At 43.4% G+C, this 14,696-nt stretch overlaps 1 protein-coding gene across 6 annotated transcripts in view; it reads right to left on the bottom strand.

The window, feature by feature from the left end:
- The window catches only part of LOC135897288 (probable cytochrome P450 12a5, mitochondrial), a 189,120-nt gene that overhangs the window by 37,765 nt on the left and 136,659 nt on the right, over window positions 1–14,696 (bottom strand). For all 6 annotated transcript variants that reach the window (XM_070526523.1, XM_065425892.1, XM_065425891.1 and 3 more), the window contains one exon: window positions 6,565–6,766. In XM_070526523.1, coding sequence (XP_070382624.1) covers window positions 6,565–6,766 — 202 coding nt within the window. The remainder of the gene's footprint in view (window positions 1–6,564; window positions 6,767–14,696) is intronic.

Below are 14,696 nucleotides of genomic sequence, written 5' to 3' on the forward strand. Positions count from 1 at the left end.
AATACAAGCACGAGGCTTACAGACAACTAAACAACCCAGAACATTACCGCAAACTAGATAACGATCCGACATTGTCCTACACAGTGACAATTACCAACAGGCTGAAATCACTTTTGGCTGATGAATTGATAACACCATCAGAATACAAATTTCTTAAACCAAACAACAAAACTGCCGGACGTTTTTACCTCCTTCCGAAAATTCATAAAATTCCATCCGCTGAACTATACACTGCTATTATCCCAGGCCGTCCGATAGTATCAAACAACAACACCCCGACTGAGAGCATCTCCACATTCCTTAACCACTACCTTGGTGACTTGCCAAAAGCACTTCCGTCATTTGTACAAGATACGCCCCACCTGCTGAGAATTATTGAAGACATTAATACTAAAGGCACACTACCCCACAACACAATTCTCGCAACACTAGACGTCACAGCGCTGTACACCAACATTCCAAGCCCTGATGGTTTATCTTCGATAAAACAAACGCTGTCTAAACACAGTGCACAACACTCTACTGATGTCTACCTGTCTCTCCTTGAATTAGTTCTAACACATAACTACTTCGAATTTGAAGAGAGTTACTACCTACAGATACATGGTACAAGCATGGGTACGCCTTTTGCACCAACCTACGCGAACATATTTATGGGGATTCTTGAAACAGATTTCCTATCGCACTGCACTACCAAGCCCCACACATACCTACGATACATAGACGACATACTCATAATCTGGGGACATGGTCAAGACAGTCTAGATAAATATGTAGCCTTTCTAAATTCTGTTCACCCAACAATAAAATTCACATCAGAATCCTCAACTGAGCGCATAAACTTTCTGGACACAACAATATACATTGACAATGGTGAACTAAAGACAACGCTGTATAGGAAACCTTTCGACAAACAACAGTACCTAGAATATACCAGCCACCATCCCAGACATTGCAAACAAGGCATCTTTAAAGGCCAAGCCACACGACTACGTCGCATTTGCGTTGAAAACCAAGACTACATAGATAGACTCGATCACCTTAAAGAAACGCTATCAAACAGGAACCACCCAAACAGTGACCTTCAAACAGCTTATATTGCTGCAACCAAACTTGATCGAGCCGAGGTCCTCAAGCCCCGCCCGAGGATCACAAGAATAACAACGCCTCTTCTTACTAATAAATTCTCAAACGCACTCCTAAACGTGAATAACATCCTAAGTAAATACTACCCGATTCTCACCAGCAACCAGAAACTTAAGAAGATTTTTCCCGACCCTCCCAGAGTGGCCTACAGACGCAACACTAATTTTAAAGATGTTCTTGTGCACGCCAAACTACAGAAAAAGAAGAAGTTGGGAACCAATCCCTGTGGCCGCCCCAGGTGCTCTACATGCAAACACATTCAATCCACTACTACAGTAAAAAGTACAGCGTCGACTTACACACACAAGGTAACTTCGGCTTTCACCTGCACATCAAGCCACGTAGTCTACTGTCTAGAATGCGCCGCTTGTAGCAAACAATACATAGGTGAGACTGGACAACAAATCAATACAAGACTCAATGGTCACCGCGCGGACACAAAACACAATTTACCCAAAGCAGTAGCCAGCCACATTAATGAACATGGACATATGTTTGACAAAGCAGGCTCTATATACTACAAACAAATTTCCGTTCCCCTCGCGAAAGGAAATATACGGAATCATACCTCATACACAAGTTTAATTGCCTACACCCGACAGGAATTAATTTGGCACGCGGCAACTTAGAATCTTTAAAAGCTGTAACTTAAATCTGAAACTCTCATATCATCAACCAATACACAAAACACATTAGGCCACCAGCCAGATTTAATTCTTAACCTCACCTACTCTTCCATTTCGAGGGAAAAAAAATTCCTGCCTACTACTCAATTTAATGTACTCTTTCAGGTTTTTACGTCTATACCAACTGTACGATCCCCTTCTTCCATGTACACTTGCCCCCGCCTGCTTCTGCACGCGTCACCCTCCTTTTTGTTATACCGATTGCGGCCCCCCTCCTTCCCCCCCCTTTTTAAAATCTTTTTTCTTTTTTTCTTGAAACCCCCTCGACAACACATTCCGAAGTCAATATGCCTTTTTCGGCGCCTCAACCCAGAATATCGCCTTCTGGATGCCGCCGTAACGACACCTACGTTAAGCGCGTGGGGCAGTGCCCTTTGAAAGACCATGCCACTGCCTTTCAGTCACCCCATACATTGCACCGCAGACTTCTCGTCGCCACCTTAACTATTTCAAAATTACTTGACCTAATACTACTATGCTACACAAGTCACTTTCAACTCATGTTTTTTTTGTGTGTGTGTGTCTGGTTTTCTCCTTGTTTTCTGCCTCTTTTGTTACTCGCGCCTCGCGCACAGACCGCTTGACCGGCCGTTCCAATGCCTCAAAAACATGCCGCCAACGACTCCCCCTGAATACCTCCTAACCTTTCGCATCCCCAACACGCTCCCAAGGCCCCGTATTTCTTAAAGATTTCATTTTTCTCTTTCTTTTTCTTTCACTCCCCCCCCCCTTTTTTGTGTCTTGGTGCTGGCCTGGCTACCCTCCCCTTTTTTTCTTTTTTTCGCTTTTTTTCTGCTTCTATTTTTTCTCTTTTCTCTCCGCGTGCCCACTCTCACGCTCTTGTCCCCTCGTCTTGAGAATGAGGCTCACAGACGACGGACGACAGCGCCTGTTCCCTCTTGTAATCTCTCTCTTTAAAACCAGCCGCCAGCGACAACACCCGCACGTGACGTCACTGCACTAACCCTTTAAAACTAACACGCCGAGGATGACGAGGCCGCCTTTGACGAAGATAGGTCCTCCTATCGAAACGTTGGCCAGCCTGTCTGAGGCACTTTCATCCCTGTTTACAAACTTTATATCACAGTGTGCAATTCCATCTGTCAGCCCCTTTCTTGTTTTTAGGCATTCTCCAGTAACTCTCATTCGCAGTTCTTCGCAGTCCAAGTCTTTGAACACATCCTGTAAAGACGATGTGAATAGCATTCAAGATATCGTATCTCCCTGCCGGACGGTCTTCTTTATTGGGATTTTCTTGCTTTCTTTATCCAGGACTACGGTGGCTGTGGAGCCTCTATCGATATGTTTCAGTGTTTTTGCATACGGGTCATCTACACTCTGATTCCTTAATCCCTGCATGACTGCTAAGGTTTCGACTTGATCAAACGCTTTCTCGCAATCAATAAAAGCCTTATATAAGTGTTGGTTATATTCCGCACATTTCTCTATCACATCATTGATAGTGTGAATATGGTCTCTTGTTGAAAATCCTTGATGAAAACCTACCTGGTCCTTTGGCTGACAGACGTCTAAAGCGTTCCTGATTTGTTTGCGATTACCTTAGTAAATACGTTGTAGGCAACGAACAGTGAGCTCATCGGTTTAAAATTTGTCAAGTCTTCGGCGTCCGCTTGCTTATAGATTAAGATTATTTTGGCGTTCTTCCAAGATTCCGGTACTCTTGAGATCGTGAGGCATTGCGCATACAGTGTGGCTAGTATTTCTAGAGCAATCTGCCCACCATCCTTCAACAAATCTGCTGTTGCCTGATCCTCCGCAGTTGTATTCCCGATTTGCATACATCCCAAGGCTTTCTTTACTTCTTCCGGCGCTACTTGAGGGATGTGAAATTCCTCTAGTCTATTTCCTTTTCGATTATCGGTGTTGGTGCCGCTGGAACTGTATAAATCTCTATAGAGCTCCTCAGCCACTTGAACTATCTTATCCATATTAGTAATGATATTGCCGGCTTTGTCTCTTAACGCATACATCTCATTCTTGCCTATTCGTAGTTTCTTCGTCACTGCTTTTAGGCTTCCTCTCTTTCTGAGAGCATGCTCAATTATATCCATATCATACTTCCTTATGTCAGCTATGTTCTGCCAGTTGTATCCTAGCTGTAGGGTTAGAGGCTTTCATACATTGGCGTTTCTTAATCAGATCGTTCGTTTCCTGCTATAGCTTACCGGTATCCTGTCTAACGAAGTTACCACAGACTTCTATTGCACCCTCCTTAATTATAACCATAAGGTTGTCGTGCATTGCTTCAACACTAAGGTCCTCTTCCTGAGTTAAAGCCGAATACCTATTCTGTAGCTTGATGCGAAATTCCTCTATTTTGCCTCTTACCGCCAACTCATTGATCGGCTTCTTATGTACCAGTTTCTTCCGTTGCCTCTTCAAGTCTAGGCTGATTCGGAATCTTACGATCCTATGGTCGTTGCAGCGCACCTTGCTGAGGACGTTCACATCTTGTATGATGGCCGGCTTACCGCAATGTATGAAGTCTATTTCATTTCTTGTCTCACCGTTCTGGCTCGTCCACGTCCACTTTCGCTTCTTGCGCTTGCGGAAGACGGCATTCATTATCCGCATTTTCTTCTGTTCTGCAAAGTCTACTAGTAGCTCTCCCCTGCTATTCCTACAACCTATGCCATATTCTCCCACTGAGTTGTCTCCAGCCTGCTTCTTGCATACCTTGGCACGGAAGTCACCCATCAGTATAGTGCGTCTTATTTTGACTTTACCCACCACCGACTCCAGGTGTTCATAGAAGCTTTCGGCTTGCTGGTCATCATGACTGGATGTATGCGCGTGGACCTGTACGACCTTCAATTTGTACCTCGTATTAAGCTTCACAACAAGACCTGCCACCCTCTCGTTATTGCTACAAAATTCATGTATGTTAACAGCTATATCCTTATTGATCAGGAAGCAGACTCCTAGTTCTCGTTAGTCCGATAAGCTCCCGTAGCACAGGACGTGCCCGTTTTTTTAGCACTATATACGATTCCTTTGTCCTCCTAACCTCACTGAGCCTTCCTATATCCTATTTAATGCCCGCTAATTGCTCCAATAGTACTGCTAGGCTCACCTAACTAGATAACGTTCTAGCGTTAAACGTTGCCAGGTTCCAATGGCGGCCTATCCGGATCCAGAGATGCTTAGCACCCTCTGCTGCGTGACAGGTCTGACCGCCGCTGTGGTCTGTTGCTTCGCAGCTGCAGGGGACTGAGGGCTGGGACTATATGACTCAGTATACTGACACGGCGGCACTTCCTTAGGCTACAGCAGCTCACATTTCATCTTTCCTGTTTTACTCAATCATTCTCCGTCACGGTGCTCCATGCATTGTAATTAGTGATCGTGGACGACTGTTTACAGCGGACGTAGTTGAAGAACTACTACGTCTTTGTAAATGTGATTACCGGCACTCCCTTTCTTACCACACGCAACCAAACGGCCTCACTGAGCGCACAAATCGTGCCCTGACAAACATGGTTGCAATGTGTCTCCAGAAATCACAAAAAATGGGATTGCATTTTACCATTTGTTACGTACACGTACAATAAAGTGAAAGGTCATACGCCTTTCTTTCTTCTGTGTGCTCGCAATCCCCAAAGCTTCATCGACACTATCCTCCCCTGGTCTCTACATGATGACTTCTCTATAGGCCAGACTTCATGTCTTGCCAGTGAAGCCCGTCAACTTGCCCGCATTCAGACTCTCTCCTCTCAAGATCATGCTAAGCGTCGTATGACGCTCAGCATATGCTCGTCACATTTGCTCTTGCACGAACAAAATGGCGGTACACAAAATTTCTGACACCGTACACCGGCCCATACGTCATGCTGAAACGCTTGAGTGACGTGACACATGCCATCGCAAGGGTAACTTCATGCAACCGGCGGTCACGTAAAACACAAGTCGTGCACGTCACCCGAGTCAAACTTCGCTATCTGGCTATGTAACACTCTCGGGGAGCTTCGTCTGCCCCCAGAGAAACTATCACGCTGCACGACACAGCCAAAGGAAGAGAAAGAAGAGCTGTGAGCGAGGAGCTGGTCGCTACCTGTTAGTCTTGCATGAATGTCCTGGCCCTTGCCGTACTGTAACGACCTACTATCATCTTGTAAATCAACCCATCCCATCCGTTACAATATTTCACAAGTGTTTAGCACAGTACCTCTGTATCGCTCCCTGCACGTCGAGCAGCGTCATCAGATGGCACCGAATCTTGTAACAGTCAGCGATTTTACCCATCTGTTTTAGCCCGTACATCAAAAGATTGAAAGCACCTTCCGGAAGACATCCAAACTGTTAATGAGAGCTACTCCATTGGTTAAATGTAACTAGCATTGTAACTACGCGAAATTCTGTCTTACGACTGCTTACCATGTACCCATTGTATTTTTGTACTTCGTGACTAATCACAGTTAATATTGTTTATTAGGTGCCTTTTTGGTCATACTGAGTTATTTAAGTTATTCCTGTTTTCTTGTACTATTGCAACCACTCCCCTCTACAACGCCGTGGGGCCTTCACAGTAGCATCAATATCTAATTCACTCACTTAGGATTTCTCTTGCTGCCTTTTTCACTTCTTTGTGCCTAGAGACACGCGATTGGTCTTGTTTGGCATAGCATAGTGCAGGAATACCACTACATGTGAACAACTTCCTTCTACCTACAAATGAAAATAACAAGCACAAGAAGTACACGCAAAGCGATACCTAATGGCTTCGCCCCCGCGACGATGGAACCGTCTCCACATGGGCGTCGGGAAGTAGAGGTAATAAGGAAAGCTTGTTGTCAGCGTATTCAGTATGCAGAACAAGTCTTCGATAATGTTGAACATGTTTGCTGCCATCGAATGGGCGTCGAGGTTAGGTTCCAACACTCCGAGTCTCTCGTCCACAGTCAGAAGCATCGTAGCTGCAATAAAAGAGAACAAAGAAATATATATATCGTTGTATCCCTCAAGATTAAGAACTCAAAGAATTGTGCACGAACCATTAGTGTGAGCCAGTAGCCGAAGGCTTCCAGAAAGCTACTCCCACTACTAAAGGATTATCCTTGACGGCACACACACACACACACACACACACACACACACACACACACACACACACACACACACACACACACACACACACACACACACACACACACACACACATATATATATATATATATATATATGGGTCATTCCATCTCAAGTGTACTCGGTGTTTTATCGACCATCTGCGATTCTGCTGAAAAAAATCATACTGTATTACCTCAAAGTGCGAAGTAATTATTCAAGCGATTTTTCTTGAAAAAAAAATTTCTAATGCCCTGAGGACGCTTTGAAGATTGCGCACACAAGTGAAACTGTGCCAGGTAGAAAAATTTCTACAAAGTTATTGCTTTGACCTGTTACTGCGAATATTTTTTTAAATAGTCGCCAGACGGTGCTCTTTCGTGACTATTGTCGTTTATTACTTTTTGTTTTAATTTACATAATTTTTAGCCGTAAGGAAAAGTCGACAATTGCCCCTTTTTAAATATTTTTTATAAAAGAAAGTAACGTTTCCACGAGGAATATATTGACAATAGGGGCTTGGTATGTATGTATACTAGATGATAAAAATATTCGTGTAAGAAATAAAGCCTAAGCTTTTGCTTAATGTCATGGTAAATATGAAAAAAAATTACGTTCTGACTCAATTTGTGGCCTCATTTTCGCAATGTAGCGTTCCAAGTAAAAATATGGCATAGTCGGCATCGGATAGTATGCTTTTCTGTCTATCTATGTACAAAGATTCGAAAGATTAAATTTTGTTTTAAGCGAGAAAAAGATTTTTGAACTGCACAATCACAAGGTTGTGCGGAGCATCTCTTTGCTTCGCCTTCACTGCATAGCACGTCGGCCGGTGTTTCAGTCTCGCTCATTTTACGCACTTCTTCTTTTTCTTTTTGAAGACGAGGTCTTTTTTGGCGACTTCAGGTTGATTTGCGGTTCGTGGGGACTGAGTTTCTGGCCATTGTCATCTTGTAAGATTATATAATTGCAGGCCTTCTAGTGCACGTAGGACAACAAATAGGCGTCTGAGTTAAGCTTGGAACGCAAAAGATGCAGAAAGTTAGTGTGCTAATATATACGGAGAAGTTATAACGCGTAATTCTTAAAAAATACGGTGAAATAAGTTCGATCAACATGCCACCAGTCACTAAAAACGCGCCAGAACAGGAACCAGAACTGTGGCTTTATAAGCCACCATGTGCCACGCAAGAAGAGCAAGAAACGTAATTCAACTTTACGGCCCCGTTTTTTCGTCCTCCTACGAATGTAAGGCTAGAATTTTTATGTGCATCCGGCAACACAATGGCGTTAAAATCACCCCTTGTCCTGGAGAGGAAATACATGAACTAGAGACATCGTGTAGTTTAAACGTGCCATGAATTATTACGCAAATCCATGTACCTGAATTCCCAGAAGCTGAAGACGCACCAAAACTGACGTCCAGTCTGTCGACTTGATACATTTTCTTCACACCTCGATCATCGGAAAGAAACTGTAAACATGAACGCCGGTTTGCTTCTGTGACAGCTGTAGCTTTGCCTGGGATAAAGCGGAGCAGTAACAGACGACACACCTATCGTCTGCTCGTAATGCACGCTCCTCCCGTCGCCTTGACGTCGCTTTCCCAGCCTCGGTGGGTGGCATCGCGGGACGCGTTTACGATACGAATACGTGTTCCAACCAGACATTTAAGGCCGCTTCGCAGACTTTCTAGGTATCAAGCCGGCCAGTGGCCTTTTTCGTTGTTTTAGGTTTAGCAGAACGCCACAAATCGCCTGTTCGTTGAATAAAGCCACAGTTCTGGTTCCTGTTCTGGCGCGTTTTTAGTGACTGGTGGCATGTTGATCGAACTTATTTCACCGTATTTTTTAAGAATTACGCGTTATAACTTCTCCGTATATATTAGCACACTAACTTTCTGCATCTTTTGCGTTCCAAGCTTAACTCAGACGCCTATTTGTTGTCCTACGTGCACTAGAAGGCCTGCAATTATATAATCTTACAAGATGACAATGGCCAGAAACTCAGTCCCCACGAACCGCAAATCAACCTGAAGTCGCCAAAAAAGACCTCGTCTTCAAAAAGAAAAAGAAGAAGCGCGTAAAATGAGCGAGACTGAAACACCGGCCGACGTGCTATGCAGTGAAGGCGAAGCAAAGAGATGCTCCGCACAACCTTGTTATTGTGCAGTTCAAAAATTTTTTTCTCGCTTAAAACAAAATTTAATCTTTTGAATCTTTGTACATAGATAGACAACAAAGCATACTATCCGATGCCGACTATGCCATATTTTTACTTGGAACGCTACATTGCGAAAATGAGGCCACAAATTGAGTCAGAACGTAATTTTTTTCATATTTACCATGACATTAAGCAAAAGCTTAGGCTTTATTTCTTATACGAATATTTTTATCATCTAGTATACATACATACCAAGCCCCTATTGTCAATATATTCCTCGTGGAAACGTTACTTTCTTTTATAAAAAATATTTAAAAAGGGGCAATTGTCGACTTTTCCTTACGGCTAAAAATTATGTAAATTAAAACAAAAAGTAATAAACGACAATAGTCACGAAAGAGCACCGTCTGGCGACTATTTAAAAAAATATTCGCAGTAACAGGTCAAAGCAATAACTTTGTAGAAATTTTTCTACCTGGCACAGTTTCACTTGTGTGCGCAATCTTCAAAGCGTCCTCAGGGCATTAGAAATTATTTTTTCAAGAAAAATCGCTTGAATAATTACTTCGCACTTTGAGGTAATACAGTATGATTTTTTTCAGCAGAATCGCAGATGGTCGATAAAACACCGAGTACACTTGAGATGGAATGACCCATATATATATATATATATATATATATATATATATATATATATATATATATATATATATATATATATATATATATATATATAGCCAAAACTGTGTACGTCGTCCACATGTGTATAAGCCCATCATACGAATCATCATCATGGTTATGTCTACCAGAGCTACAGTATTTCCACCATTGACCCAAACACTTGTTCTTTACCATGACGACAGACGGAAGCATTTGCAGAAGTGAGCGTCCTCCGACCTCACTTCTATTAGTATCACCAGCTAGCTTCTCAGTGGGGCGGTGTAGGCGAGCGGCGGCGTGAAAATGGCGATTGACGTAACCGAGTCGGCGGTGGAGTCAGGCTGCGGTCAGACACTGGGGCGTGATGCCATGGCGTGTGCATGTACTCTCGAAGTGGCTGCCGAAAAGAAACACATAGTTGCCGGGATGCAGCTTCTTTTATGCGAGGCGGATATGCCCGACCACGTGGAGCACGCTGTAGGTAACGGCGCCATAATCTCGCGGTGTGTTTCTGCAGCCCGCACCTGTAGCACACAGGTTAGCTGCCATTTTCATTGAAAATTGGACATAGATTTGGCATCGAAGGCGTATTGCGGACGGGAGACGCCCGTCGAGGGTGCCTGTCATGTTGACGTTTAAAGATCGTGCAGTGTAGCTGGATCATGGGGTTCTCGGTATGGCTGTTGTCGTAAACGGGGCGGTCGCAGTAGGCAGGTCGTGCCAGGCCGCCGGGGCCTACGAAAAATTCTCATCAATGGTGTATTGGGGACACACGCGGTTGGCATCTGTGCCTCGAAAATGAGCCAGTTCATCTCTGATAAGCCGCCGTACTGAAACAGCAAGGTCGTTAGAGACAGATATGTCCACCCTTCCTATGTTGGTCACGTTTTCCAGCCGGCCAAGCTTCGGAAAAATGAGGGCCGCTTTAAGAGCCTCGAACAGTGACGCCTTAAGTCGGACGTGGTAGGGAGTTCTTTCTCTCGAGATTAAATACATTGTACACATCAGCGGGAATTCCCTTGAGTCTGAGTCCTATCTTGTCCTGGTCCGACATGTTTGTGATCACAATTCCGCAAAGCTTCAGGATTTCATCGATGTAGAAACTAGACGTCTCTCCTCGTAATTGCGCTCATCGTGAAAGTGCCTATCAGCCTTTTTGTTTTTCTAAACTGAGTCACCAAAGCATTTCCAGATCCCCCGATGAAGCATTCCCAAGTTGTGAGCGAACCCGCGTTATTGCCGAACGATATACGGGCAGTTCCCGCAAGAGAATATATAACTTTAGAGAGCTGCACAGACGCGCTCCATTTATTGTGGCGGATCACCCTGTAGTAGTGTCTCAACCAGTATTGGACGCCCTTATTCATTTTGCCCGAGAATGCGCGTGCTTCTGGATGAGGTGTCCAGTAGGCTGCTTGACTGGCGAATGCTGTCTGCCGCAGCTCCTTTGCCAGCGTCACCTTGATCAAAATCGCTCATGTCAGCGTGTCACCGCGGAAGCCTGGCCAACTGCTTGCTGCTTCGAATGGGCGGTAGAGTTTGGTGGGACTGGGTGATGTAGCCGCAACGTCCACCAATACTGTAATGGATGCAATCAGTTTATTTAGGAAATGATAGATGGTTAGCGTAGCGCAAGACTTGCACAGTCATACAGGGCAAAAAGGAAGCGGCTAGCTCCTCGCGCACTCTTTTACTTTCTGCTGAGCAAAACGAGAACAATGTTGAGAGGAACGAAAAGGATGTAAAAGTGGAAGTCAACGTTTGGACAAGTGGACGTGTGTTTTTTAAGGTCACGTATGGTTTCCTTGGCACAGTATATACAGGGTCTCCCACATATCTTGAGCCAAGAATTTAAAACTGAAAGGTGCGTCAGAAGCGAATTGAACCGCACGCATAATGTTCAGGATAGCCTATAGTAACTCAGACAAGTTTTTATGTTTTCCCCTTAACTCACAAATTAATAAGTTTAGTTGCCGAACTCTTTAATGATTGGCTGAGGACCGCAAGTATGATACGCAGGTTTGCAAAGCGCCTTCAGAACCCACTGAGCGAGCTGTTTCCTTTACGATACGTCTCACGCAGGCCCTTTTTTCGGGTTGCAGAGAAAGCTCGCCAAATATGAAAAAAATGAAAAATCCAGGTGACGAAGCGTTTGCCCAGTGGTATCGTGCTGTTTTCAGGCGTGCGTTTGGTGAATAACGTAAGCTCCCGTCGGATGACGGCGAAAATGCATGCTGCTCGTCGAGCGCTGCCGATGAGATAAAGAACGCCCTGCCGCTTCCTTGTCGCCAGTCACACTGCAGCCAACGTTGTTCACCAAACGTATGCTTGAGAGCAGCTTGATACCTATGCGCAAGCGCTCCGTCAAATGGTTCTTTTATATTTCGCGGGCTTTCCTTGCAACTCAGAAAAAAGAACCATGTGAGAGGTATCTTAAAGGAAACAACTCGGTCGATGATTTCTGAAGGTGATCTACGAATCTGCGTATCATTCTTTGGTTCCTCAGCCAATAATTAGAAAGTTAGTAAATAAACATATTTATTGAGTTATGATGAAAACAAAAAATTGTCTCAGTTACCATGGGTTATCGCGAATAGTATGCGTTCGGGTCAATTCGCTTCCGATGCCTCTTTCATTTTCGAATTCTTTGCTAAATTGATGTGGAACACCCTCTATAGGTGCAGATCTTCTAAAGGGGTGAAGGGGTAAGGTGGGTGGATGCGGCAACAACCGAACATGTGTTAGCAGCGGGGTTGTAAGATTGAGAATAACAGAGTGCTCTGCACAAGGCCGGTGACAAAACCGTGAGTCAGCCGGCGTGTCAACGCCCATGTGCACACGACACCTCTATGACGTGCTCCTCTCATGATCGAGAGCTATCGTGTAGCTATAAGACATAAAATGAGCGGCAGAAAACGGTGCTCGTTGTAAAAAATAAGAAAGATACAGAAAAGGAATATATCTATAAATAAAATAAACAAAGGAACGAAAGCGAGGCGAAAAACCACTAAGCAGCCAAATAAGGTGTTATTGCCTATAGCTTGAAATTTAGCATAATAAGACTACTCTAAAGCTCTTTTTGCAACGTTTGTACCCACTGGTTTCAATGTCTTGAAGTTATGGGTAAGGTATGAGTCTCTATTTTATTTCTTGTTCAGACCGGAAATTTGACTGTAAGATACCGTTTGTCTGTTGATAATGTTTCTCACATACCTTAACGTAAACCCCGAGACATTGCAGCGTTTTCGTACAATTTTACTAACTGCAGACTGGCGCTCCATCTATGGCAGTGGTAATGCTACTCATGCGTATGAACTACTAATAGACAAAATTAAAACAGCCTTCACTGTAAGTTTTCCTTACATCAAAAAGACCCGTCTCCGTAAGGCAAGAAAGCCGTGGCTTACTTCGGAATGCTTGAAAGCTATCATCAATAAAAATGCACTATTTCAAATGTTCCTTAGGACAAAAAGCACCTCCGATTTGCAAGCGTTTAAGAAACATCGGAATAAAACAAATAGCTTTTTGCGCAGACAAAAAGAACAACACTATTATAAATTGTTTATTCACGAAGTATCTAAAAAACCGGAACTTCTCTAGAAAAGGCTAAATTCCTTCTTGGAAGGTTATTCTAAAGAAAACACTGGTCCCAGTGAAATCAAATTAGATAACGATACTTTGACTGGCTGTAAGCTGGCTGACCTTTTTAACAATTGTTTTGCCTCTGTCGCAAGCAGTGTTCATAATACGTCCTGCGTGGAATCTATGCCTTCGAGAACACGTGACGTACTTGTTTCCCGTCTCCCTGCCAGAAGTTGTAGCAGTGTTCTCGTCCCTCAAAAATAGCTACTGCGGCGACCCTGATGATCTACAAATTTGACGGGTCAAGTACGCGCTTGGCATCATTGCCCCAGCCCTAACACATGTATGTGATCAAGCTAATCTTTTCTTCTGGCGATTTCCCGAGACAGCTATAAGTTGCTATAGTCACCATTATTTTCAAGCGTGGTGACAAAAATAATGTATCAAACTACAGGCCTATTTTCACACTGCGCATTTTTTCGAAAGCTATTGAAAAGTTGTATCACATAAGGATGAATAGTTTTTTGAGTCGCCATAACATTATAACGCCGTTTCAGTTTGGTTTTAGTAAAAAAACGTTCCACGGAATCCGCGTTACTTCTTCAAAAAGAAATCATATTAGATAGGTTCGAGCGTCAATTTTAGATACTTGGAATATTTATAGACTATTCGAAAGCCTTTGATCAGTATAATCATACCGCAATTTTAAAAAAGCTACAGCATTACAGATTCCTTGGGGCATTTTACACACTTATGCAAGGCTACTTGAGTGATCGCCAGCAGCAGGTATAACTTAATAACTCTAAATCAAGCTTTCGATCCCTAAACAGCGGAGCGGAGTACCGCAGGAAAGCATCCTAGGGCACCTACGTTTTAATGTATATTTTAATGACGTAGTAAGAATAGATGAAAATACCCAATTTATAGTTTATGCTGACGATACTAGCTTATTTTTTTTAGGATCAGATTTATTGGAAATTCAATCCCGAGCAAATAACGTACTCGCGAAACTGCACACCTGGAGTGCGAACAACTCGCTCACCATAAATACGTCAAAAAGAAAAGCGATTTTATTTAGAGCTAAAAACAGGAAAGTCAACTTTGATTTAGCGCTTTCTCTTGGTACATCAAAAATTAAGGTGGTTCCTGCTGTGAAATGCCTTGGCGTACTCTTTAATGAAAACATGTCCTGGGATTCGCAGTCTGATTCTTTTTGTTCCAGCCTTTCTCGCTCGGTTGGTATATTATCGCGCACACATTTTCTTTTGCCTGAGAAAGTAAAACTGTTGTTGTATAATTCACTTTTCCTTTCAAGACTGTGCTATTGCTACCTTGTCTGGGGAACCACCACAATTTCCAACATTCTGAGGCTTTCTA

This window comes from Dermacentor albipictus, chromosome 10, assembly GCF_038994185.2.
Source record: "Dermacentor albipictus isolate Rhodes 1998 colony chromosome 10, USDA_Dalb.pri_finalv2, whole genome shotgun sequence".
Lineage (NCBI taxonomy): Eukaryota > Metazoa > Arthropoda > Arachnida > Ixodida > Ixodidae > Dermacentor > Dermacentor albipictus.